Source organism: Equus asinus, chromosome 23, assembly GCF_041296235.1.
Source record: "Equus asinus isolate D_3611 breed Donkey chromosome 23, EquAss-T2T_v2, whole genome shotgun sequence".
NCBI lineage: Eukaryota > Metazoa > Chordata > Mammalia > Perissodactyla > Equidae > Equus > Equus asinus.
This window is the reverse complement of record NC_091812.1, coordinates 35,601,671-35,624,985: the sequence shown is the minus strand read 5'-3', so window position 1 is coordinate 35,624,985 and position 23,315 is coordinate 35,601,671. Positions and strand designations below refer to the sequence as shown.

Below are 23,315 nucleotides of genomic sequence, written 5' to 3'. Positions count from 1 at the left end.
TTGGATAAACAAGATTTTGTCTATGGGAATACATGGACATATAGAATATGTTTCTGACAGATACACAAAGGGTACTTTGGCAAATCAATATTCCATTTAATCGGGAGTTATGTATGCATCATGCTCAATTGCAATTTTCAAAACTCTGCCTGTGATAAAATATCTTTAATACTCAACCACATTAGACATAATGTTTCTTGAAGATTCGGGGTCTGCAGAAAGTCCCAGATATTACTGTATTGGAGATATGCAGATGGGCTGGTCCAGAGCTCTTGGAGATAGGAAACTGCAGGCATCTGTGTTGGCTGCAGGCATTTTCACTCATCCATCAGCTTTGTTTTCCATACACTCTGTCTACTCAGGCAACCCCAGATGCTATCTGTCTGCCTGGTTGCTGGTGGCCTGAGCTGTTTCTAGAGCAGAGACTATCCTGAGAGACACACTGACGTAGGAATGGAGGCCTGAGATAGCAAATGCAAGTAGTAGTGCTCAATAAAGGCGAGTCCTCCCACACCTCCACGAGTTTCTATCTCAACGCCCGTGAGTGAGATTTTTTGAAACTCTGAACTGAAACTACTTTCTAGTTTCTCAAAGGGGCAGCCAAGGGAGACGGGGTGGTAAAGACTGATCAATAGCTTTGATCACTAATTCCTTCAATGTTCAAGCTGTTCTCTTGCAACTCATTCACTCTTTTTTCTTCTCCCTATCTTTTTCCAGGGTCCCTGCTATACTTTACTATACCTTTGTGCAAAGTGGAAAAAGGCATCTCCCAAAATGCACCCTTCCTTGTCTGGCAAATTAGAAAAGACCACTCATTCTGGATCTGAGCCCCCACTTGTGCTCTTAGCTGAGCCCGTTGGTGCAATTCACAAAATGCACCACCACCCACAGCGCCAATGTCACCAGGGCCCCCTGAAGGTAGAAGCCAATGAGGAGGGCCAGGGCCTGCATGGGGAGCCAGTGGTCTACTGGTGGAAACACAGCCCACTTGTATCGGCCGTGGCAGCCTTGGGTCCAAACAGGAACCATCACACGTCAAACTCACCTGCCCTCCCTCCACAGAAGCCATCACTCATCCGGTTCTACTATGTTTGGCTGGGAGACAGAGATTCCTTCTTTCCCCCAAAGAACCTTCCACAGACCTTTGGAATCTTTCATTTAAATCACAGTGTAAGTGTGAGGGCGTGGTCTAAAGCCACGAAGCAGGGACTCAAGGCTTCTGCAGGAATCATTTTTCGGAACAGTTGCTAAGTTTACTTTTGGGTAAGTCCAGTAGCCTTGCCCGTGGGATACAGGAAACTCTTGACACGGTCTAACAACCCTGGAAACTCTCGGCATCCAATTAGTAAATAAGCTCCGTTGTGATTTAAGGAAAAACCCTACCCTTGCTATTTACCCTTCACACTGAAACAGGAAATGATACTGTGGGGACACTGAAGCACTCTGCTGAACAGACCATCAGCAAAGGCAAGATTGCCTCTTCCGAGGCTGCTCTGTCCTCTAAGATTGGAGTTTGGGGAGGATGCATTGGGAAATGATTTTTTTTTCCCCATAATGACAACGTTCAGTACCACCTAAGAAATGAAATTGAAGCATTGATCTTACTCTTCAAATACAGGATAGCTTCAATATTAAAATTAACATATAAATTCAGCATCCATCTTCTTTTCGACTCACTTCTGCTGAGTAAATGCACATATAAAGAATGAATCACTGAAACAATATGCAGTGAAATCAAGTTCATTTTTCAAATATGTCAGTTCAAATGCAGTCAGCGCCTGTTTTCTGGGCACCCAACAAATGTTCCCAAGACACCCCCCGCTCCCAGCACCTCCCGCCCGTCTAAGCCACAGGGCAACCTGGGGACCTTGGCAGATGAGTCCCTGAAGAGCAAGCACCATAATATGTGATTGCCACACTGTATACCCCTTCCTCTGCTCCGAGTTCTTTTTATAAATTGTAAATGTTCCAGGCTCTTCCAAGCCTGCCAATTAACCATAAGAGCCTGGACCACAGGTCCAGAATCACAGTCCCTTTTCCCTGGCACCTGTTGCCTCTCCAGGTCGCTCTACTGTTAGTTTCAACCACAGCTGTGTACCTGGCCAACAAACGCCTTGCTTCTCAACCTTGTGTGAAACTACTTTTGTTTTTCCCATCATTAAGAGAGTCAATATTTCACAATGAGATATCACCTCACACCTGTCGGAATGGCTATTATCAAAAAGACAAGCGAGGGGGCCGGCCCGGTGGCACAGCGGTTAAGTGCGCACGTTCTGCTTCAGTGGCCTGGAGTTCGCCGGTTCGGATCCCGGGTGCAGACATGGCATCGCTTGGCACGCCATGCTGTGGTAGGCGTCCCACATATAAAGTAGAGGAAGATGGGCATGGATGTTACCTCAGGGCCAGTCTTCCTCAGCAAAAAGAGGAAGATTGGCAGCAGTTAGCTCAGGGCTAATCTTCCTCAAAAAAAAAAAAAAATGACAAGAGATAACAAGTGCTGGCAAGGATGTGCAGAGAAGGGACCCCTGGTGCACTGTTGGTGAGAATGTAAACTGGTGCAGCCACTTTGGAAAACAGTGTGGAGGCTCCTCAAGAAATTAAAAATAGAACTATCATGTGATCAAGCAATCCCGCTCTTGGGTATTTATCCAAAAAAAAAAAAATTACTATCTCAAAGAGATATCTGAATCCCCATGTTCATTGCAGCGTAATTCACAGTAGCCAAGACATGGAAACAACTAAGTGTCCATTGATGGATGAATAGATAAAGAAAACGTTATATACTAGTGAAATAAGCCAGTCACAAAAAGACAAATACTATATGATGTCACTTACACGTGGACTCTAAAACAGCCAAACTCATAAAAACAGTAACTAGAATGGTGGTTTCCAGGGGTTGGGGGAGGGGGTGGGGAGATATTTGTCAAAGGGAACAAACTTTCAGTTATAAGATGTGTAAGTTCTTGGATCTAATATACACATGGTGACTCTAGTTAACAATACTGTGTCGTACACTTGAAAGCTGCTAAGGGAGCGGATCTTAAATGTTCTCACCACACACACACACACAAAAGGTAATTATGTGAGGTGATGGGTGTAACTGACCTTATGGTGGTCATAATTTCACAATATATATGTATACAAATGATCACACTGTACACCTTAAATTTGCACAGTTATATGTCAATTATATCTCAATAAAGCTGAGGGGGAAAAAAGATTGTTGATATTTCTTAAAACTCCAAGTTCCTGGGAAAAACCTATTTCCAGGTGTCTCTAGTAACCTGGGGATCCTGCAAGAACTGAAGGATCAGCACACTAAAAAACCTGAGGACCTTTAGGTGCACTCCCCTTACAGGAAAGGGTGGCACATGTATGCTAATATCTGGTCCTTTCTCAACCAGAAGTTTCCAGAAACAGGCATTTCTGATCCCAAATGTGTCCTCAATCTAGTCACTAACATTGATGCCGAAGTTATTTGAACTAAAGCTAGGGCGTGCACTAAGACTGCTTGCATGTTGAATTTTACTCTTGCCACAGAAAAGTAGATGCCAGTGGAGGGAGAATTTAGAAATCTCCAGCCTTAGAGTTTTTATCCCTCAGCTCTTTTACTTGGCATACATCTAAGAAGAAAACCTGAGGATGTGATGCAGAGTGAGGTACTTCTCAAATCTTAGTGAGTTTAAGAATGACCTGGAGAGGATGGTAAAAATGTAGGTGCTCAGGCTACGAGGGATTCTGAACTTGACCAAAATTAAGCACTGGGGGCCTGGACCACACTTAGAGACAAACTGCTGTAGAAAACATGACTAACCCACCCTCACTCACATCTTAGATGAATGAAGCATTTCCTCCAAGACTAGCAGTGGGCAGGGCCTCACTACAAGGGGCTACACGCACTGTGGTGTAATGGGAATTAACTCTCTACCAGGCTGGCTTGACTCAACTGCAGTTATACAGCTGAGCATCCAGATATGTTGTCTGTGTGACAGCTGAGATTTAACTAGAAGGAGCCATTTTGTTTTTCTCTTTTCATCCAGATGTTGAGTTTTATGTGAAAGAGTAACCAAGCAGCCATGGGCAGATGAGTGTTCATTTCCCTTGAACTCTACAAGCCATAGTAGGATGGTCTTCAAGAGGTGAGCCAGAATCTTAGAGGTTTTGTCACTTTAACTGAGGGGGCTCAGTGGACAGGACTGCAGAGGAAGCAAAATTGACAGCTGGAAGCGGGACACAGGATCTCGACAACCAATTTCTCCCTTCTAACCCGACCACCAGCATCCCACCTAAGATGACGTTTTTTGCTGCAGAAGATGATATTGCGAATCAAACATACCTGCACTAGCCCATGAATAAGCTGTCTTACAGATAATTCCATTTTTCTGGCCACTGTAAAAAGAACTCAACGACTCTGATGATCTGTGGGTGAAATCAAGCTGTAAGGACACTGTATCTTAAGCTGAGTTTTGCTCCTTCGGGTCATTCAACCCGAAGAAGTAACAGCCGAAGACAGAGTTTGGAGGCCAACCCGGTGGTGTAGCGGTTAAGTTCGTGCACTGCACTTTGGAGGCCCCGGGGCTCGCAGGTTTGGATCCTGGGTGCGGAACTAGTACCACTCAGTCAAGCCATGCTTGGCATCCCACATAACAGAGGAAGATTGGCACAGATGTTAGCTCAGTGACAACCTTCCTCCAGCAAAAAGAGGAAGATTGGCAACAGATGTTAGCTCAGGGTCAATCTTCCCCACACACACACACAAAAAGACAGACTTTGTAGCACCATTGGCTCACATAGGACTTGTTATCAGTGTTGTTTGTTAAATAACATAGGTAAACTTTTGAGATATAATATCTTTGAAAATACATTTGTCATAGGTAGGGCCAGACATTAGCCCATCACTACCACAAAAAAGTCCTGGACATGTGTCTTTAGAATCAGAGGTCAACTTAGTCTCTTCTCCCCTCCCTCCCTTTCTTCTTTTATGTAAAATCTAATGTTGAAATATAATCCTAACAAACTGTGTTTACCTTTAAACACTCTGATATGTAACTATGTCAATTAAATACACAGTAGTCCAACTAAAATAAGGAATTCTTTTCCCTCAAAGATTTCTCATTCCAAAAGTACCTATAGAAATAAAAATGCGATGGTTCTTTTGTTTTAAAGATCTCTTTTTCTCCTGGGACCCATTGAAGGGTGGGGGCGGCAACTGATGTCAGCGCCTGTCCCCAGCTGAAGGAGCATCTCAGGCCAAGATGATCAGCCCTTCTCCCTCCCAGACAGAAGGGCCTTTCAAGACTCATCCTTGCCCTGCATCCTTGTCATGCAGAGGCTTTTATTTATTTGCTTATTTACTGTCCCTCCCACATTCCGACCTAAGCAGTCTGACTCAGCAGTCATCTTTCCTTTCAAACACTTTGAAGAACGGAAACAGTAAGAAGTGGTTGATGTGGGCGCCATTGATCATAGTTTGAAAACGCACTTTTAAAAATATCTGAGCCACCAGTTTGCCATATACAGCACCTCCAAAAACGCTTCTAAAATGAAGGGGAAAAGCCCTGGTTTTCAAGGTTTTGGTGTGGTCATCCCTCAAACTGCAAAGGCATCTTCTCCAAGTGAGAATGCGGGAATTCACTTCCACATCCTGAACGCACAGCTACTCAACTTAATAACAGGAGTGACAGCTCTCATTGACTGAGTGCTTTCTCTGTGTCAGGTACCACGTTACTTCCTCCCCTCGCTATAAGTGTTTCCTGTTTACTTTGTCTTTGATGGGATTCTCCAGTCCACTCACTGCTTATCTTGGACTCACAGGCCAGTAACTTGGACAATAATACACAAATGGCATTCTCTTATACACAGTAGGCATTCAGTAAGTATCTGATGAAGAAATGAAGGAATGGATGGAGGGATTGAGTTAACTCTATTCTTGAACAATAAATTCTCCTTCTGAATGCAGCCCCAGAACTTTCCCACTCACATTTCCCAATGAATGTCCCATTTAACTCAGACCTCGATTCCTGGCCCGTGCACTACTAAGTAGCTTTTATGTCAACTTTCTATTTTTAGAGATCCTCTATCCACAAGTAGAAATGACATAAACCAAGATCATCTCCTTAGTTTATTTTTTCTAGAGTCCTTAGCATGCTACATTAACCTGACAAAGCTTAATCTTGTGTTCATTTCACAATACACTTCATGCAGTTCACAGCTGTGATTGGTTTTACATTGACATTACACATGTTTCGATTCGGTCATGTGAAAAGAATAATTCTTAATGGAGTTTGTCTCTGAAAACTGTCCAAGCTTAAATAAGCATGTGAGCAGTTCACTCTATTCTTAAGTGCAGTCTCTCTTTTAAATGCAAAGTTTTTAGCCTAAGAATATAATGTCCCTGTTTCTGGTCCATTTGCAACCAAACCACTTCCTTTAGGTTTCAAATATCCTGAGGAATCCTTTTTTACAAAACTGCATTCAAGTATACAATTTTATTGAACATTCCAGGTTGAGTTTAGGAGCAAGGCTGACCTTCAGCTTTCCATCCCCAAATAAATCTTCCGTGGACCCAGCTTTCCCAAGACTATTCTTAGCATTAGACTCTCTTTTACAATAAACATTCAGCACTAAAGCCACAGAGCAGAGCTATTTGGCATTTTCCAGTGAAGTGCAAGAAATTAAATAAGTTATGTTTTTATTGCTAAGGTATAGAATCAAGCACAGTCACTTTGTCAAACAGAAGGAAAGGGTATACACAGGACGAGGCTTCTCCTGGGGAGGGCAGGGGGTCAGAGTTCAAATGCACAGAAAATGTCACCTGGTCACCAGCCACCCGGTACCACTTTAAGATGATGTGTTGAGTATTCTAGAGTCTGAGGAGTCGGACCTCTCGTCATAGTCATCCTCGGTGTAAAGAGACTGCTTTGACACAATCGGACACCCATCGTCAGGGATGGAGATCCGAGGGTCTTCGGGGGCGCGCGTGGGAAGGACAGGCGAGCTTCTGAAGACGCTGGGTGAGCTCCCGGGGAAAGGGCTGACGTACTGGGACCTCAGCTGGTACTGCTGCTGCAGCGTCATGGTGTTCCACAGGGTGACATCATTGGGCAGGAAGGGGCTCGACTGGTTTCTCGCCAAGGTATTCCTCAGCATCAGAGGGTACCGGGGCGGCTGGGGGAAAGGATGCTGCAGGGGCACGGCCAAGGGGTTGGGGACAACGTTACTAGAGTCTGCGGAAAACCTCAACGTGTCTGGGACCCTGAAGGCCGATCCCACGGACCATTTGGAAGAGGAGATGGGGTAGGAGCTCAAGGTGTGTTCAAAGATGTGCCCGTTGGAGGGCAACACGAGGCTCTCGGGCTCTGCCGAAGTTCGGTCGGCGGCCGAGGCCGAGGAGCGGCTGGAGAGGAGGACCTCCACGGCGCTCACCAGGTCGCCCCCACAGCCCTTCAGGATGAGCTCCAGCACCGTGGGCTTCTGGTTGGGGAAGATTTTTTTTAACACTTCCAGGGGCGGTCTGTTGGCTTTCAAGCTGAAGGGCAGAGAAACGGTCCCCGAGGGGCCCTCGATCAGGAGGTGATTCTGTTCCCCGTGGTACTTGGGACTGTCGGGGCGGCTCTCGGAGGTGCCTCCGTTCTTCTGCACCGCATACCCGCCTTCATCCACAGACACGACCTCGGGGCTCTCCGGGGTGAAGCAGCCCTTACTTTTCACCACATCTGGGGAGCTCCTCTGGTCGGTGTCTTTGTCGCTGAAGGTCTCTGTGTTGTCTGCGGAGCTGCCGTCCCCAAGTCGCTCCTCAGTCAAATCTGGAAAGCAGAGAACAGCTGGGTTAATCCTTTCCTGGTGTGCATAAAAGGGAACAGATGTGCTCAGGAGAGCCCCACACAGGCTTCTTGGAAGGAGAAATGCATCTCAGTGGGTTATAACATAGTGCAAGCCTTAAGAAAAAAAAAATCCAAATTATGTCACTGGCAAATGGCAAAGAAAAAGACCCTGTAAATAAAGATCTAGGGGTCAGCCTGGTTGCCCAGCGGTTAAGTGCGCATGCACATTCTGCTTCGGCAGCCCAGGGTTCACCTGTTCGGTGCTGACACAGCACCGCTTGGCAAGCCATGCTGGGGCAGGCATCCCACATATACAGTAGAGGAAGATGGGCACAGATGCTAGCTCAGGGCCAGTCTTCCTCAGCAAAAAGAGGAGGATTGGCAGCAGATGTTAGCTCAGAGCTAATCTTCCTCTAAAAAAAGAAAAGAAAAGAAAAAGATCTGGAAATCAGAGTGATTTCTCAGAAGGATGTGTGCAAGGAAACTTGCCTTCAACACAGAACAGCGACGTGATACCTCTAACAATACAAGATGTGACTGTGTGGCAGTGACAATTTCTAAATAGGAACCCTCTGTGGGGCTGCGGATAAACAGGCCCAGGGAAGGATAGGGAAATGAGCTCAGGCTTGTCTTTCGGCTCCTCTTCTCCAAACGAGGCAGCGGCTGTAATCTAAGGACATCATCGGCTGATGCATGACACATAGGCCCACAGGGGATTCTAATATTCTAAATCCACTTTCTCACAGGCTGATTTTGTGTTTAATATGTCTTGTGAACTAGTACTCAGTATGTGTCATCAGGTTACCATGTACAAGAACTAGTCAATATAATTGCCAGAGTGCAAGAAAGAAGCCTCTAGTGGTTGAAATCTGTCTTAAAAAGCCACTTGAGGGACTGACTGTGGGTTGCCTGTAACTTGCACGAGAGGCCAAGCAAAACCAGCTCTGAGTTCTGGACAGGCTGCAGGAGAGAAAGAAGGAAATGGCTGGAGAGGGCCTTTGAAAAAGTGCACAGGGAGCGTGACCCATCCATGAAACAATGCGTCCGGAACTCCAGGACAGCGGGGTGCAAGAGGTGGGTGTGTTTTCATGAACAGTTTTATTAGTAAAGTTCAGGGAAAGGACTTAAGGATACCTTCTTGAATTACATTGAGAGAAAAAAAAAGCTTCCCAAATAAAGCAGAGATTTGCCATGAAGTAAACCAGTTGCAAATTTAACATTTTGACCTAAGACATTATCTCCAAAGGGGTATTACGGTGCTAAAGCAGGCAGAAACCAGTAGATAAGACTGTTTTGCTTGCAGAAGTAAGCTCTAAAAGACCTTTATAATAAAGGAACATATTCTTTATTAACAAGCTATATGCAATCGGATTTTTATCCTTTCTAAAACAAGTACTATCTGTGTCTACTCAAAGCCAATGTAACTGATCTAAAGATGAAAATTATTCATGACCCAGTGGTCCAGTTGTAAACAACCTGTTGGCCTGTGTTTTCAGCGGCCCTGCCTGAATCGCCTCATTGTCTCCTTCTCTGTGGGCACACCTGATTATGTGTAGATAGCCAGCCGCTGAAATTTCATCAAAGCAGCTTCTAAAAATCCATCTCCTCCCATTTGCTGTTGTTGATTTTAAAAGCCTGAAACAACGGCCCATTTATGAACATTTTTCTAATATGGGATATATCTCAACTATGATTGAAAAACAAAACTTTGGTTCTTCATGAAGCAATAAATATGTGCCAAGTGTAAATAAATACTCTGAAAAATATTCTTAAACTATATCAGTGCAAGTTTCAATCATAAATCTGATACGAATTCACACTTATCTCAAATTTCCATTTTAAGTAAACTGCTTCTTTTTCCAATGCTACAAGGTTTCCACGTGGGGATCGTTTGCGGCCCACTCATATCAAGCCATCTTTGCTTTCTTTAACAGCTCTGAGATGCGCAAAAGACCTGTTTTGCAAAAGAAATTTGACATATTCTCTCCTGCAACTTTCTAGGACAGGGGACCCAGCTTTCATCTCTTGAGTTAATGTGGTACTTGTCCTTACTCCCAAAGAGAAAAACAGCAACAAAAAGGTTTCTACAGATTCGCATTCTAATCAGGTAGACCTATCTAAATTTTTCTGACTCATGACCCCATGCATATGTCTTGGCTGTTACTCTATTATTAAACACTCGAAAAGGAGTGGACAGTGACAGTGTATTAGCTTGGCAGTGAACTGAACACACAGCTGGATTCTGGCCTCTGCTCAACAGAGCTTGGGAAAACAAGTCAAATACTCTCCCCAGGTAAATATGGACATAAAATAATGTTTTAAATACTATGTATCTCTAAACAGTCTTATTTAATTTTGGCTTTCATTATCTATTATTATCAGTATCGAGTATTTGTATCCTTATGATATGCAAGATACAGAGGGAAAGAGAAAAAAAGGCAGAAAAATACCAGGAAGTATAAGACCTGCCCCTAACTTGTGGAACTTCTTAGTGAATTGGTGAGATAAGATGCATGTGCAGGGGGAAAAGCAAACCCAGGCAGGCAGAATTTGCTAAGCATCAAATATAACACACATTGTACATGAATGTTCATAGTAGCATTGTCCACTATAGCCAAAAGGGGGAAGCAACCCAAGTGTCCGCCAGTGAATAAACGGACAGACGAAATGGGGTCTGTACATACAATGCGATATTTATTGTTCAGCCTCAAAAAGGAATAAAATTCTGACACATGCTACAATATGGATGCACCTTGAAAACACACTAAGTGAAGTAAGCCAGTCACAAAAGGACAAATACTCTATGATTCCACTTATATGAAGTGCCTAGAACAGAAAAATTCAGAGTCAGAAAGTAGAATGGGGGGCTGAGGAAGCAGGAACGGGGCCTTACTGTTTAATGGGTACAGGGTTCCAGTCTGGGGTGATGAAAAAGTTCTGGAAATGGACAGTGGTGATGGTTGCACAACATCGTGAATGTACTTAATGCCACCACACTGTACCCCTAAAAATGGTTAAAATAGTCAATTTTATGTTATGTATGTTTTACCACAATAAAAAGAAAAGAGAAATATGACACACAGTAACACAGGAAATGGTGAGATTTCCTTAAGCAGGAGAAACAACTGGTTCTTCTAAGGAAATAAAAGGTACATAAGTACAGCTAAAAAGCTCAAAACTTAGCTATTTTTAAAAGAGACATGTGAACCTAAAAACAGCATCCTATTTTAAAAGGCAAACGTTTCCCCACCCTGGATGAGTTTCACATTTGAGGAAAATGTTTTGAGGTCTATCAACCAAATTCACTCATCCACAGAACGCTACAGGCTCCAGAGGAAAGTGATTCAGAGAGAAGTTCAGTCGCAGGGGAACTAGGGAACGATATTCTGGCTAATCTGACATATCTACCATGACGACAATGTAGTATTTTTTTTCAAGATGGTAAAGGACACACTGTCCCAATCAACTGGATTTAGGATGGCAGGATTATAAATCTGACAACACGAAATTCCACTTTTGAACCAATTTTCCTGTTTTGCACAACAGGCCACAGTGGAATCTTACATGGATGCGCACTTGTTCGTCAATTGTGAACCCCAGACTGCAAAAGCCTGTCTCTTATTTCCTTGTGCTACCCCTTGCCCCTGCTACTGTGACATGAACAGTGCAGCATGCGCTTCTGGGTACTTCTCAGGGAGCAGGGGGTGGATGGTGCTGATTCATCCAGACTCTCTCCATAGGTTCTGGGCTGATAAGCCTCTCCCAGTGGAAGTCCAGATCATGTCAAAAAGTGAGAAAAGCTAGCAAGATGTCACAGGAATCAAATCTACAAATTCAGAACATCAGAGTTCAGCACTGTTTACACTGAGCTCAAAGGGAAGATAGAAGACGTCGAAAGAAGCAATGAGTGAAACACACCTATAGTGTCATACACCTGAGCGGCACATAAAGTCTTGCTAAGGGGGGGTTGGGTGAGCAGAACCCCAATCCACACCCAAGGCTATTGGGTTTCAAAACTGGGAAGGGAGGACTAGCCTCTCACCTTGACCAAGAAAACTTCTTGGCCAACAGCAATTTCTGAAGGGCAGAATATACAGTCCCTGGAGTTTTGTGTCTAGTATTGGTTGTAATGTTGTACCCAAACTAGATGTACTGTAAATTATTCTACTATAAATACAGACTTTCACAAGTAATTATAGAGGGTGAGTTTTGAGCCCAGTGATAAGGCGTAATTTAATAACAGATGTTTCTTTACATCTCTAAATTTTTTCCTAAATGAACTTTATAAATTGTTCGTGTTGGTTTAAAATACAAAGGCCTTTCTAGATATAGAAATGTGAAACTGCCAACTAACAAAATGAAAAAGGAAATACTCACCCAACACTTTACCCTCTTTCTTCTTGAAACTGACACCCTAATTCCTTGAACATATAAGTAAGAGTATATTTCAACTGATAATATTTTTACCCCTAATATACGGGTGCAGAAAGCAAAAACTACTAGATAAAAAGTAGAAAGAAATCAATTTCATCTGATATTACAAACCACCTTTGAAAGTGATACGATCTGCTGTTTCTAATGCTTATCACCTGGATATTTTGAAAATCTTACTAAATGTTCACTCTTCAATTTCATATTTTTCATGATGTAGAAACACTCAGAGCCACTCATGAAATAAACTCTTTGCTGGGTAAAAGGAGTAGATACTCAATTAAGATGGAATATTTTTCTATGAGTAATAATACTACCAACTTCAAAATATGTATATGCCATAAGATAGCTACAAGATTTTAACTAAGGAGAGAAAATGAACACACACAAAAGTGACTTCCAATCTAAAATTATAGTTTGCAAAATCTAACTTTCTTTAGAGAATTTTTTCATATGAAAATGCAGTTAAATTAAAAATTGCAGGTATTCATTTCAGATATTTAAAAAGACTACCACATACGTGAAACAAACATTCTGCTCAAGACATGTAAAATGGAAAATCTTTCTGACTTAAATGTGGTGGGTTTTATCCATTCTATCCAATGATCAAAACCAAAACATATCTTACATCCAGAATTAAAACACAAAAACATTAGCATAGAGAGTAATGTTTCCTAGTGCAAAAGTCACGGGACTTTTTTCTTTAATTTTGAAATCATGTCACACCTTTTGAAACATGGATTGTCATGTCCTCATCTGTTCACTCGAGCCTTGGGGACACACCTCTGAATAACTGTTCCCTGATGGGTCGTTTTCAAAGCACACAAATCCTACAGCAACAGCAGGGAGGGAGCCCCAGCAGGACGGGGCATCCATTGCCCAGTCAGAATTCTAACAGGAGACGTGCTTTTCACCATTTCTCTTATCTTTACCTCCCACTAGAAGTGCTGAATCATAAAAACTGAATGGTTAAAAACCTAAAGTAGAGCAGGGCAGGAATGTCGGTCTAAAATCTTTCCTTTTCCTCCTGAGGGAGAAGAAAACTTGTGAAAAGCAAAAATAAATAATCATGCTTTGCTTTTAAAAAGTTGTTAACAACACTGGTTTAATAATGTATGGAGGTATCAAGATGGTTCCTGGGGCCCAATATTTTGGGGGACACTGGTATAGAAAGGGCTGAACTTAAGGAAGTTTGGCTTGCAACTGTGCACTTCCTACGTCCTGCAAAAATTTAGTTTGGACCTCTTTCTTGAGTTACAAAGGAGCACTTTTCAAGAAGCAGGAGGGAAATTACCTATAAATCTAATCTACATGTTTATTTGGTACTTACAAAATTGCAGCTGGCTACTCATTCATCCATCTATTTAAGAAATATCCTTCAAGCCCTCACGATGTGCCCAGGCATCATGTTAGGTAAGATGACACAGAGAAAATTAAAGCATTGCCTCTTGGCCACTGAGAGGCTTACGGCATACTAACTAATCTTTTGCAAAATGTCCAAGTTATCTGTGCAGTTGGTCAAATTTTACATTGAAACACAACATGTAACTCAAAGGCCAGGAGCTGGGCAGACCATGGTGTGTTCGCGGGAGGGAATTTTATTCTAAACATTCTCATATAAAGACTGTGGGTGCAACAGATATTCATACTGAACTAAAATAGTCATGGGGGGGGAGCAGAACACAGATCCCAGCTTTGCAAATTTATGTCTGCTTAGTCTTTAGAATCAACAGAGATTAGAGATTCAGTAAAGAACTCATGTTCTGAATGTTTTCTGTAATATTGTTATTCAGTAGTTGATTGTGCTTATTTTTTATAGTTGTTTAACTTACGATAAAATGCAAAAAGAGAAACCCCACCTAGTTATGTTTTAGTTTCCCTTAGCTTCTTCAGAGAGCAGCAGTCTGCAATGCTCAGACAAGGGGTGGCTCACTAAAGCCATATGGACTCGGGAGTGACATGACAGAATCCCAAGTGGATGGAGCTGTGATGACCAGCTGTCCTACCACTCAGGCCTCAACCTCTGCCATGAGTGCCCATGCATACCCCGTTCAAGGCCCACTCTGCACTAGACATAGGGGTCCAGGGACCTGAGTGGCTGATGGCTGAGGGGTCACAACAGGTTAAAACGGAATGCAAGGAAGAAAGGAAGAGGTGAGAAGAGGGAAAGGGGAGGCAGGCAAGCAAACAGATTTTTACTGAGCTCTGTCCTCCTCTCTGTCAGAAAGAACTGCAACATTTCCAGAAAGGGGCTCCAAGTCCTCCCGGGACGCTGATTTATGAAGATTTACTCCCTTTGCCTCTGTAAAGCTGTTAACGGAAAGTGCTGACTGGCTGCAGCAAAGAATTTCTCATCAATGCTCTTTGATTGTATTTTGCAAACAAAATGCCTGTTGCTTGGTAACATTTCACTTGAGCCTGACCTTCCCCGAAAGTTATTGCTATCGGATTCGATTTACACTGTCCTCCTGTGATTACTGTAATCTTTTAAACCCGGGAGTTCATCCATCAGGGAAAAAGAAAAGTTGGTTGTGTAAGTCGAGAGCATGGCTATCCGCCAGATTTATAACCCGGAGGAGTGTGCTGTGGGGAGAGATTTTTCCCCGCGAGTGGAACTCTGGTTCCTAGACGCCGAAAACGCTCTCGTTTTTGCTTTCATCCCTGTCCTCAGACCCACAACATGGTCACCAGCGCCTCTCCGATGCCTGCCCGGGGCAGCTCGGGCTCCACGGAGAGAAAGCGGCGGGGAGACGCGCACCAGTGCCCCCCACGCCCAGGGCGCCTTGCAAGGCGATTGGGGCTCGATGGGGACCGCCTCGGCCTAGGGTTGGCAGCGGAAATAGCAGGATGCCCAGTTAAATATGAACTTCGGATAAACAACGAATTTTTTCGTATAAGTATGCCCCATGCAATATTTGGCATCCTGGGGTGGTTTTTTTTGCGTGTATTTGCATGTTTTTTGTTAAATTTGACAACCCACCGAGGCTCGGGAGGCCGGCCCGGGGCGGGCGCCGGCGTCTCGCTCCCGGCCGCGTCCCGGGTCGCCGGCAGGGAGCGGGGAGGCAGCCCGGGCCGCGGCGGCGTGCGGCGAGCAGGGGCGTCCCGGGAGCGGCGGCCAACGAGCCCGAGCGCAGGCGGCCCGCGGCTCGGGGCAAGGGGACAGCGGCCCGTGCAGCCGCAGGGGAGCCGCGCGCCGCCGCCCGCGCCTGTCCCCGGTTCCCGGAGCGCCGCTCGGGGAGAGGACAGCCCCTGCGCCGCGGGCCACCGGGGCCGGGCCCGCTGCCCCGCACACCGCCCGGCGCTCGGCCGCGGGGGCCCAGGAGCCTGGCGCGCAGATCGCCCGGCGCCCGCGGGAGAGGCCGGGAGCTGTGAGCGTCCTGGGGTCCCACTCCCAAAAGCCAGCCCTGGGCAAGGTTTGAAAGAGACCAGTAGTCTGGTACCGCTTATCCCTTTTCATTTAGGCCGTTTTGTGTTTTAAAGTGCAACTCTGAGTCAGGCCCCTCGCCCCAAATGAAGTCATCTTAAAACCAGACCCCGTTTTTAAATCAGAGGTTCACTTCAGGAATGACTGAAGTCTTCCCTACTTTTTGTCTGCTTCTAGCCTATAGTCACAGAGGGTCTCCCATCCCGGCCTGCACCGGTGATCCCATAACACTCAGTATATCTGCAGATACCTCTCTCTCTTTAAGTTAAAAATAAAAATAAGGAAGCAGACTGGACAGGACTCAGTCAAACAGGAGCCGAAAGGCCCAGAGCACGCATAAAGATGCTAGGAGGTGCCGGGCAGGAGACAAGATAAAACAAAGGCACTTTTCCCAAATCTCCTAACTTCTCTCCCTATAGTTCTCTTGTTCTCTCCTTTTCAGGAGAAATAAACAGGAAAGGAGATTCTACTCTCCTATTTGACCCTGCTTTCCTAGTCCTAACCAAATAGGATGTTTTCAATTTCTTTTACCCTTAAGGACACTTTAAAAGAACTTGTGTACATGTTTATTTTGATGGGCACATGTAGAGCCTAGAAGTATCTATAGCCACAGATCGGTCCCCTCACAGCACCCCCACCTCCTGGAGGAAAAGTTGGGGGTGGGAGAAGGGAGCGAGAACTCAGGAATGTAACTTTAGCTTCTCACCTTGGTCGTGACCCTTAACTTTCCTCAGCTCTCAAGCCCAGGTCCTGAAAGGCTGGCTTGGCGGGTTGACGGTGCTGACTCAGATACACTAAGAGCTGAAACATGTTCAGCTTCCCACATTTTCATGGGGGGGGGGGAAGTGGTGTGAGGAGGATGAAGAGGGAATTTAGGAGGATAAGTGAATCACAATCTAATAATTCCAGGCCAGTCATAGATGATAATCAAGAAGCATGGGAAATCTACACCCCAAAAGAAAAAAATGCTTCAATCCATAGCTAGAAGTAATAACCATTAGAATATGAATATTCTCCTTAAAACCACCACCACGTTGAAAGGGATGTTCAACACACTACACTGTTAGATAAAATAACCTCTGTTCCTTTAAAGAAACTGAAGAGATTTCGCCCAGCTACACAACCAAGTTTTGGTGTTAATGTGTCGCTCCCTGAACTGGGTGTTTTTTCCTCCAGTGGTGCCCAGCAAACATACCCTTCTTTAGGGCCTGTACTTTTTTCTCAAGAATTTCTGATGAGGGAAAAAGACTTGTGCACCTGCATTTGTATCCAACAAAAAAAGCATATGTCTCTACAGCTATGTACTAACGAGGCCCTTTGCAAAAGAACAACCCACGTTTTGGACACAGAGATCAGAAAGAAACAGAGCTCCACGATTTGCCAGCAGATGTTCAGAGATTCCTCATGGCCTGTGAACTTACTGTACATGGGGACCTACCACTAGAACAGAGCTTCACTCAGTTCTCTACCTGCGGGGAGCTGCTTGTCCAGGAGTATCTGATATACTTCTAAATATCCGTGGTGTGGTACATACAAATACATTATAAGAACAACTGCAAAAAAAGGCCTAATACAGACAGCACCAGCTAGTCTCATCCACGAAGTTTTCTCTAACTTAAACTCCAAATGGGCTTTCTTACAAAGCATTGCACAGAAATGATCCGCCTGTGTGCTTGCCTTCCTAGTGGAAAACAATTATCTGTTATTTTCTTGCCCCCCTCATTGGATTGATGATAGGCTGCCTTTTTTTAAAGAATGGAATTATGGGGTCAAACCAATTTAAAGAAGAAAAACAAAACTTATATAAATGAATGTGCAAGGTATGCAGCATGGCCAGGTGGGAACGGAGCCTTGGTCCCTGATGGCTCAGTCTCCTAAAGACATCACTCTGACCTCTCCTTCTGATAAATCCTATTCTCCTTTGCAATCACTTGTTTTCAGTTTGGAGGGCTCAGGCTATCCTTGAATACTAGGTGGGAGGAAAAGAGAGAGCACCAGGCCTGGTTTGTCCAGTTGAAATCAGTCTCCCTCTTTCATTCTCCCAAACTATGTATCCTTCTGATGCTGCAGCTGCTCTCTGGCTTTTCTTCCTGCCCTCACCACCCACCTCCCAGGGTTGTGTTTGGTTTTGTGACTCTTCAGAAACCACCAACTTGGCTATCCCGGAATGGTTTGAAGAGCAAAGGATGGGAAAGGATTCTTGGACAAGGACCCCAGAACCCAATGCCCCTATTACAGGGGTGCCGCTGGGCAAGCAGCCACTGCAAAATGCTACCACTGACATGAACTCAGCCTCCTGCCCTGGTACTGGGGGAAATGGAGACAGGGAAACTGGAAACAGAAAGGTTGGGAAGTTACTGGCATGGATCAACTTCCAGAACTGAGACACTTTTCTACTTACTTGTTCTAACCTAAAGGAGAAAAACAAAACACGATACCCTCCATTCCTCTGTGGCATATCTATAAACTAACTGACAAAAGAGAACTGTGGGGGTGGGGAGGGGCATTACTCAGAGAAATGCTTGCATCCTACCTTGGATTAAATTGCCACAAAATCCATGCTCAGCAACCTCTCTTCTGTCCTTAAAATACCCAGCTGTGCTCTTCTCATAAGATGTTCTCAAAGCTTCAGGCCTGGAGAGCATAACTGAGCAAGAGGGCAGCACATCTATGCCTGCCAGGCTGCCTATCAACCCACCTCCAAACCAGTAAGTCTGCATTTCCCCCAGCTCCACACAGCAGCCCAGTGCTCCTGGAAGCCTCTCTCCAGAAGCCAGAGGTGCTGTCTTTTTTGGGGGGAGGGGGAGGCAGAAGTTCTACCACAGTTCCACCTACATAGAGCTCTGGGCCTTCCAGGCCTTCTCTCTGTGAATTCCAGCATATCCTCTAATCCCCTTCCGGAGAGACTGCCTCTTTGCCTTTGTACATCCGCCCAAGTGAAGGAGAAACACCATCCACAAGTCCATTGAATTCCAAGATCCTAAAATCAAAGGAACACTTGGGCTGGACAGGATGGCAAGCTAGAGATTCCTCATGAGGAAAGAGACTCAACTGCCAGCGCCGCAGGCTCCGGAGGCCTGGAGTGGGGAAGGAGATAGAGGCTTGGGGGGAGGGGGGGGAATCTGTCTACCCTAGGGCTCAGGGTAAATTCTCTCTAAAGCACAGCAAAGGACGAGAGGGAAGGAGAAGGAAGAGGAGTCCGAGATCGTTGGCTCCAAATTGGCAGTTTAGCAGATTTCCCCGCCTCGAACGGGGGAAAGGGCTTCCGCGCTGTAGATTGTTTTGTTTTTATTTCTTTAAACCACAAACACAGCTGAGGGCGGCCTAAGGAACAGTGGTCAAAGACCTGAGCGGTTCTGCAAAAGGAATTGACTCTGGGCGCGCCAGATTCTGGGTCCTCGCTATCAGTTTAGGCACCTTTCTGGCCTTTTTTTTACTACTGCTTCTAAATGGGGCTTCTTTCAGCGAATTGCAAGAGAGTGGAGACCACAGAGTGCTACTAGAAAGGCTTCGGGGTCGCTCTTGTTAACCCCGGGCCGGGCCGGGGCCGAGAAGCACGCCCAGGTCAAAGTCAGACAAGCCTTGGGCCCTGGCGCTTTTCCTGGAACTACCCGTCCCAACCTCCAAATGCAAGGCCCTCTAAGCCCGCCGCCAGAAAAGCCCTGCCGCGCGGGGGCTGTGTGTGCCCGCTCGGATTTTAATTTGGTGCCGTCTCGATCTCTTTACCGCTGAAACGAATAAGTCCCCGTTTAACCTGGGGAAGGCACTTGGGATCCGGAGACACAGTCCAGCCATTTGGCGCGCCCGTGGCGCCTTTCCCACGGGCGCCTGGCTTCTACCTGCCCGGTATCCAGACTGATGGCCGGCTTCTGCCCGGAAAGAACCGGCTTGCCGGGGATTGTGGAGGAAGGCCCGGCCAGGCCAACTTCCGAAACCTTGCCTCCAGGCCTCCCAGGCAGAGCCGCAGCAAGAGCTCCGAAGTTTTTGCGCCCACGCGCCTGGCCTGGCGCCCGCCCCGCGGAAGCTCTTACCTGGCTTGGCGAGCTGCGCCTGCAGCGCCCCGGGCTGCGGCTCGGTGGCCCAGCGCAGCGCGGCGGCCGCAGCCAACTCGGCGGCGGGACGCTGCGGCGGCGGCTGAGACGGCTGCGAGGTCGGCGGCGGCTGCGGGGCGGCGGCGGCGGCGTCCCCCGGCGGCGGGGGGCCGGGCAGAGCACGCAGCGAGTCGGGAATGAGGCTCTCGAGGCTCTCGTTAGCTTGCTGCCGGCGCAGCGCCACCTGCGCCGCCATGACCCTCTGCCGCTCGATGATGAGGATGCACTTCTCGCAGGTGCAGTCCTTGAAGCGGCAGTAGCGCTTGTGACCCTTGAGCCAGGACAGCACCCCGTGGTTGCGGCAGCGCGCGCACTTGGGCGTGCGCTGCAAGGGCGCCCGCGGCGGCTGCGACACCGGGCCGCCCATGTACAGGTAGGGGGAACCGTAGCCGTTCATGCCCCGAGCTCCCGGAAGAGCTGGCGGGCTGGCGGCGGGAGCGGGCCAGGGGGCGCTGGACGGCGGGGCTGGGAGGCGCGCTCAGGGGCGGCCTCCGGACGGCGCGGTCCTTGGTCCCGCAGCTCCGGCGGCCGCGTGCGCTCCGGGCTGGCCAGAGATGCGGCACCCGTCTTTGCGGCGCTCGCAGCCTCAGTCTCCCGCTGGTGCTCCGCCAATCCCACGCTGGTCACGTCTCCGCCAGCCGCTGCTTTGGCCGGCACGTCCTCCCTCGCCAAGGCGCTGCAGCGGCTGCGAGGAGCCGGCGACAGCTCGGGTTAGGGTCTGAGCGTGCTCGTCTGCAGCTCCCGCGCGCGCTGGCCAGGCCCAGCGCCTCCTCCACCGCCCTCCCCACACTCCTCCCTCCCTCACGTCACCCCCACCCCCCGAGGTCCGGGTCTCCTTGCACTTCCCACCCTACTCCACGCCTTTCTCCTTCCTTGTGCCTCTCGAGTCCCTGCACTTCACCTTCCTTGCCACCTGCAGCCAGGCTCCTCTCGCGGGGGCGCTCACGGCCCCCTCCGCCAAGTTCTCTGCGTTTCCCCTGCCCGCGGCGGGAGGGACTGCGGCGCTTCGGGACGCGGCGGTGCACGCGGGGCGGGGATGGGGAGGCCCGGCGGGGGTGAGGGTGGGGTGCCCGTAGGCGAGTGAAGTGGCCGTTCCCCAACGCTCTTCTTTTCTCCCTCCAGGCTGATTTGGCGGCACCAGGCCTGAGGCCGCTTTTATCCCAACACTTTGCCGAGAAACTCGGCTCGGCGAGAGCCAGAGCCTACTGGAGCGTGGCAGGTGCACTGGGGACCCGGCAGGAGCCGAGAGGGTCTTAAGTTGGGGCGAGCCAGGCCCCGCGCAGGGCCACTGGCAGTAGGGCGGTGATTTGTAAAATTTGGGCTCTTTCTTGATTTCCTTTTGCAACATATTTTGTCTTGCTGCTGTAGAAGAAAATGAATGTTGTTGAAAACCTGCTGGCCCAAGATGACAACCCATTTTGCAGGCTATTTCAAAGGGAAAAACAGTCCTCCTCCTTTGGCGCTGAGTTTATTTTTCTACACTCTTCCCCACGTTTTAGTTAAAAACAAGTCTCTGTCCTGAAAGGCCGGGGAAGTGTTCGTGTGGAGGATTTGCTTAAGTACTGCATCTTAACTTTCAGAGTGGACCAAGGAGCCACGTTAGCGTCTGGAAAGTTACCGGACATGACCTTCCCTCTCCCCAGCAGCCACTGAACCAGCAAACGGAGGTCTCGCGTCACGCAGTTCAAACCCCCACGGACTCAGTGATTTAGTTATAGATAAGGGATGGGGTCACTTCGTCCCTGCCGCCCCCAGCGTCTTTGGATAGTATGAAACTTTGTTTAAACTGTTATTTGCATATTTTTAATCTCCTCCGAGTACCCGAGTACCCGTTTGACCTAATGCAGACTACTGCCACCAATACACAGGGACCTCAAATCAAAACACAAAGACAAAAAACAGGTGGATTCAGCGGCGCAGGGTAGCTCAATGGCTCTGTGCGAAGCGGGTGAGATGGCAATCCCGGAACCGTCGGTCCCCAAGCTTCTGAGAGCGGACATGAGCTTATCACTAGGCGGTATGAGCGAATCGAATTCGAGAGGAGAGCGGAGACGAGTTCACTGCAATGGCCAACCCTGAGGCTTCACCACGGCCCTTGTTCCCTCGGGGAGGCCACTTTTCTCTGTACTGTCCTGGAAGCAAGCAGGCAACCCGAAAACGTCTCTTCTGTGTTCTCTGTGAATTCAAGTAAAAGTACAGCCACGCATTCTACTAGCCAACCCTCCGCCTAGAAGGGTGATTCTGGGAGGCAGGAGGGTTAAAAAGGGAACCTTGAGTGCGTTTCCTTTGAAGCCCTTAGGCGTCCCCCGTTTCAGCCCTGTCCGGGAGCTGGGGATCGCTGGAGGCTGCCCTGGTGGGGCGTGGGCGGGAAACTCTTGCACAAGCGTGCTAACCCTGGGAGGGCTCCCCTCAAAGCTGCGTCGGGCAGGGACACCTGGGTCTTGCCCCTTACCCCCTCCCCCCCACCCACTTCAATATCTCCTCTCCTCCCAACCTTCGCTAGGAAAACAAGCCCTAAAACACTACAACGAGAAGGAACTTCATATGTTCTCCGGACTGGAGGCAGAGGTCGCCCACAGCCTGGTGGGCCAGAGGCCAGGAATTGGGGAGTTGGCAGCCAGTCACTTCAAGTGATGAGAGACCTACAGGGCCTAGAATGACACTGAATCTGGGAACTTCCGCACTGACATCTCCAGGTCGCTTGGGAACGCGAGGAACATGGACTTTTTTCAAAGCCAAATTTCTCCCGATTTTCTCCAAATGGTCAGCGAACCCGGGGGAGTATAACGGCCTTGGGAGTAAAGAATTTTTTAAAGGAAAGCATCAGAGCTCTGCACCAGGTTTGAGGGCATTCCCACTACCAAGATGACCCCCTTTCCTTCCTCGGTCACCTAGCCACCCTATCCCTTTGCCACTCAAACAGTCTGGCATTATTTGCTCCGGGGCCCCGTTTCACTCCAGTGCACATCGGGGGCTGAGATCTAAATACTCATTTGATATAGCGCAATAATCCCTTTCTCATATTTGATGGGAATGTTTTCCATATCCCAGTATTTGACAACATCTCCCTATAGGGACAGGTTTGTATTTATGTTGGTAAAATGTCCCCTGCCTCAAAGTCTATTGTAACCCAACACCTGACAACCCCAAGTCCCATTTCTGTTTGCAGAAAGGGTTTATTCAAGCACATAATGGGATCCCAGCAGAAAGCCTTTCAGAACAAGGGGCTATGGTAAACTTCACCACATGAACTCCGTTTCCAGGGCTATTAAGCTTTTAATTGGAAAATAGCAGAGGAAATTTCAAGGTGACTATAACGTGTTAGCAGTTAGTGCAGAGAAGAAAAGCCTGGAGCGGGAATGAATGTAGAAAGCATATGGTCCGAATCACATTTAGGAGGAGCGGCTCACTTCTACTAAGTCCCAGCAGCTTATACACTTATGGGAAAAATCATCAAAGAAATTGGAAAGGGAGGAGGGGAGAATTACAAATGTAACCTGACTAGACTGGATCCACTCGCGTTCTGCTCTGGGTGGGGAGTGTGTG

At 47.4% G+C, this 23,315-nt stretch overlaps 1 protein-coding gene across 1 annotated transcript; it reads right to left on the bottom strand.

Annotated features, from left to right (window-relative positions):
- Nucleotides 1–6,585: 6,585 nt before the first annotated feature.
- Nucleotides 6,586–20,198, bottom strand: DMRT3 (doublesex and mab-3 related transcription factor 3). Its single transcript, XM_044756984.2, has 2 exons — nucleotides 19,710–20,198; nucleotides 6,586–7,805 (listed from the first exon to the last, which is right to left on the bottom strand). The coding sequence occupies exons 1-2, from the start codon at nucleotides 20,164–20,166 to the stop codon at nucleotides 6,841–6,843; spliced, it is 1,422 nt and encodes a 473-aa protein (XP_044612919.1). The 5' UTR covers nucleotides 20,167–20,198; the 3' UTR covers nucleotides 6,586–6,840.
- Nucleotides 20,199–23,315: the final 3,117 nt, after the last annotated feature.

What these genes read in the sequence shown, in the direction of transcription:
- DMRT3 (XM_044756984.2), bottom strand. Translation starts at nt 20,166, where the DNA reads ATGAACGGCTACGGTTCCCCCTACCTGTACATGGGCGGCCCGGTGTCG. An exon ending in GGCGCAGCTCGCCAAGCCAG is followed by an intron (nt 7,806 to 19,709) that starts GTAAGAGCTTCC and finishes TCTGCTTTCCAG; the next exon opens with ATTTGACTGAGGAGCGACTT.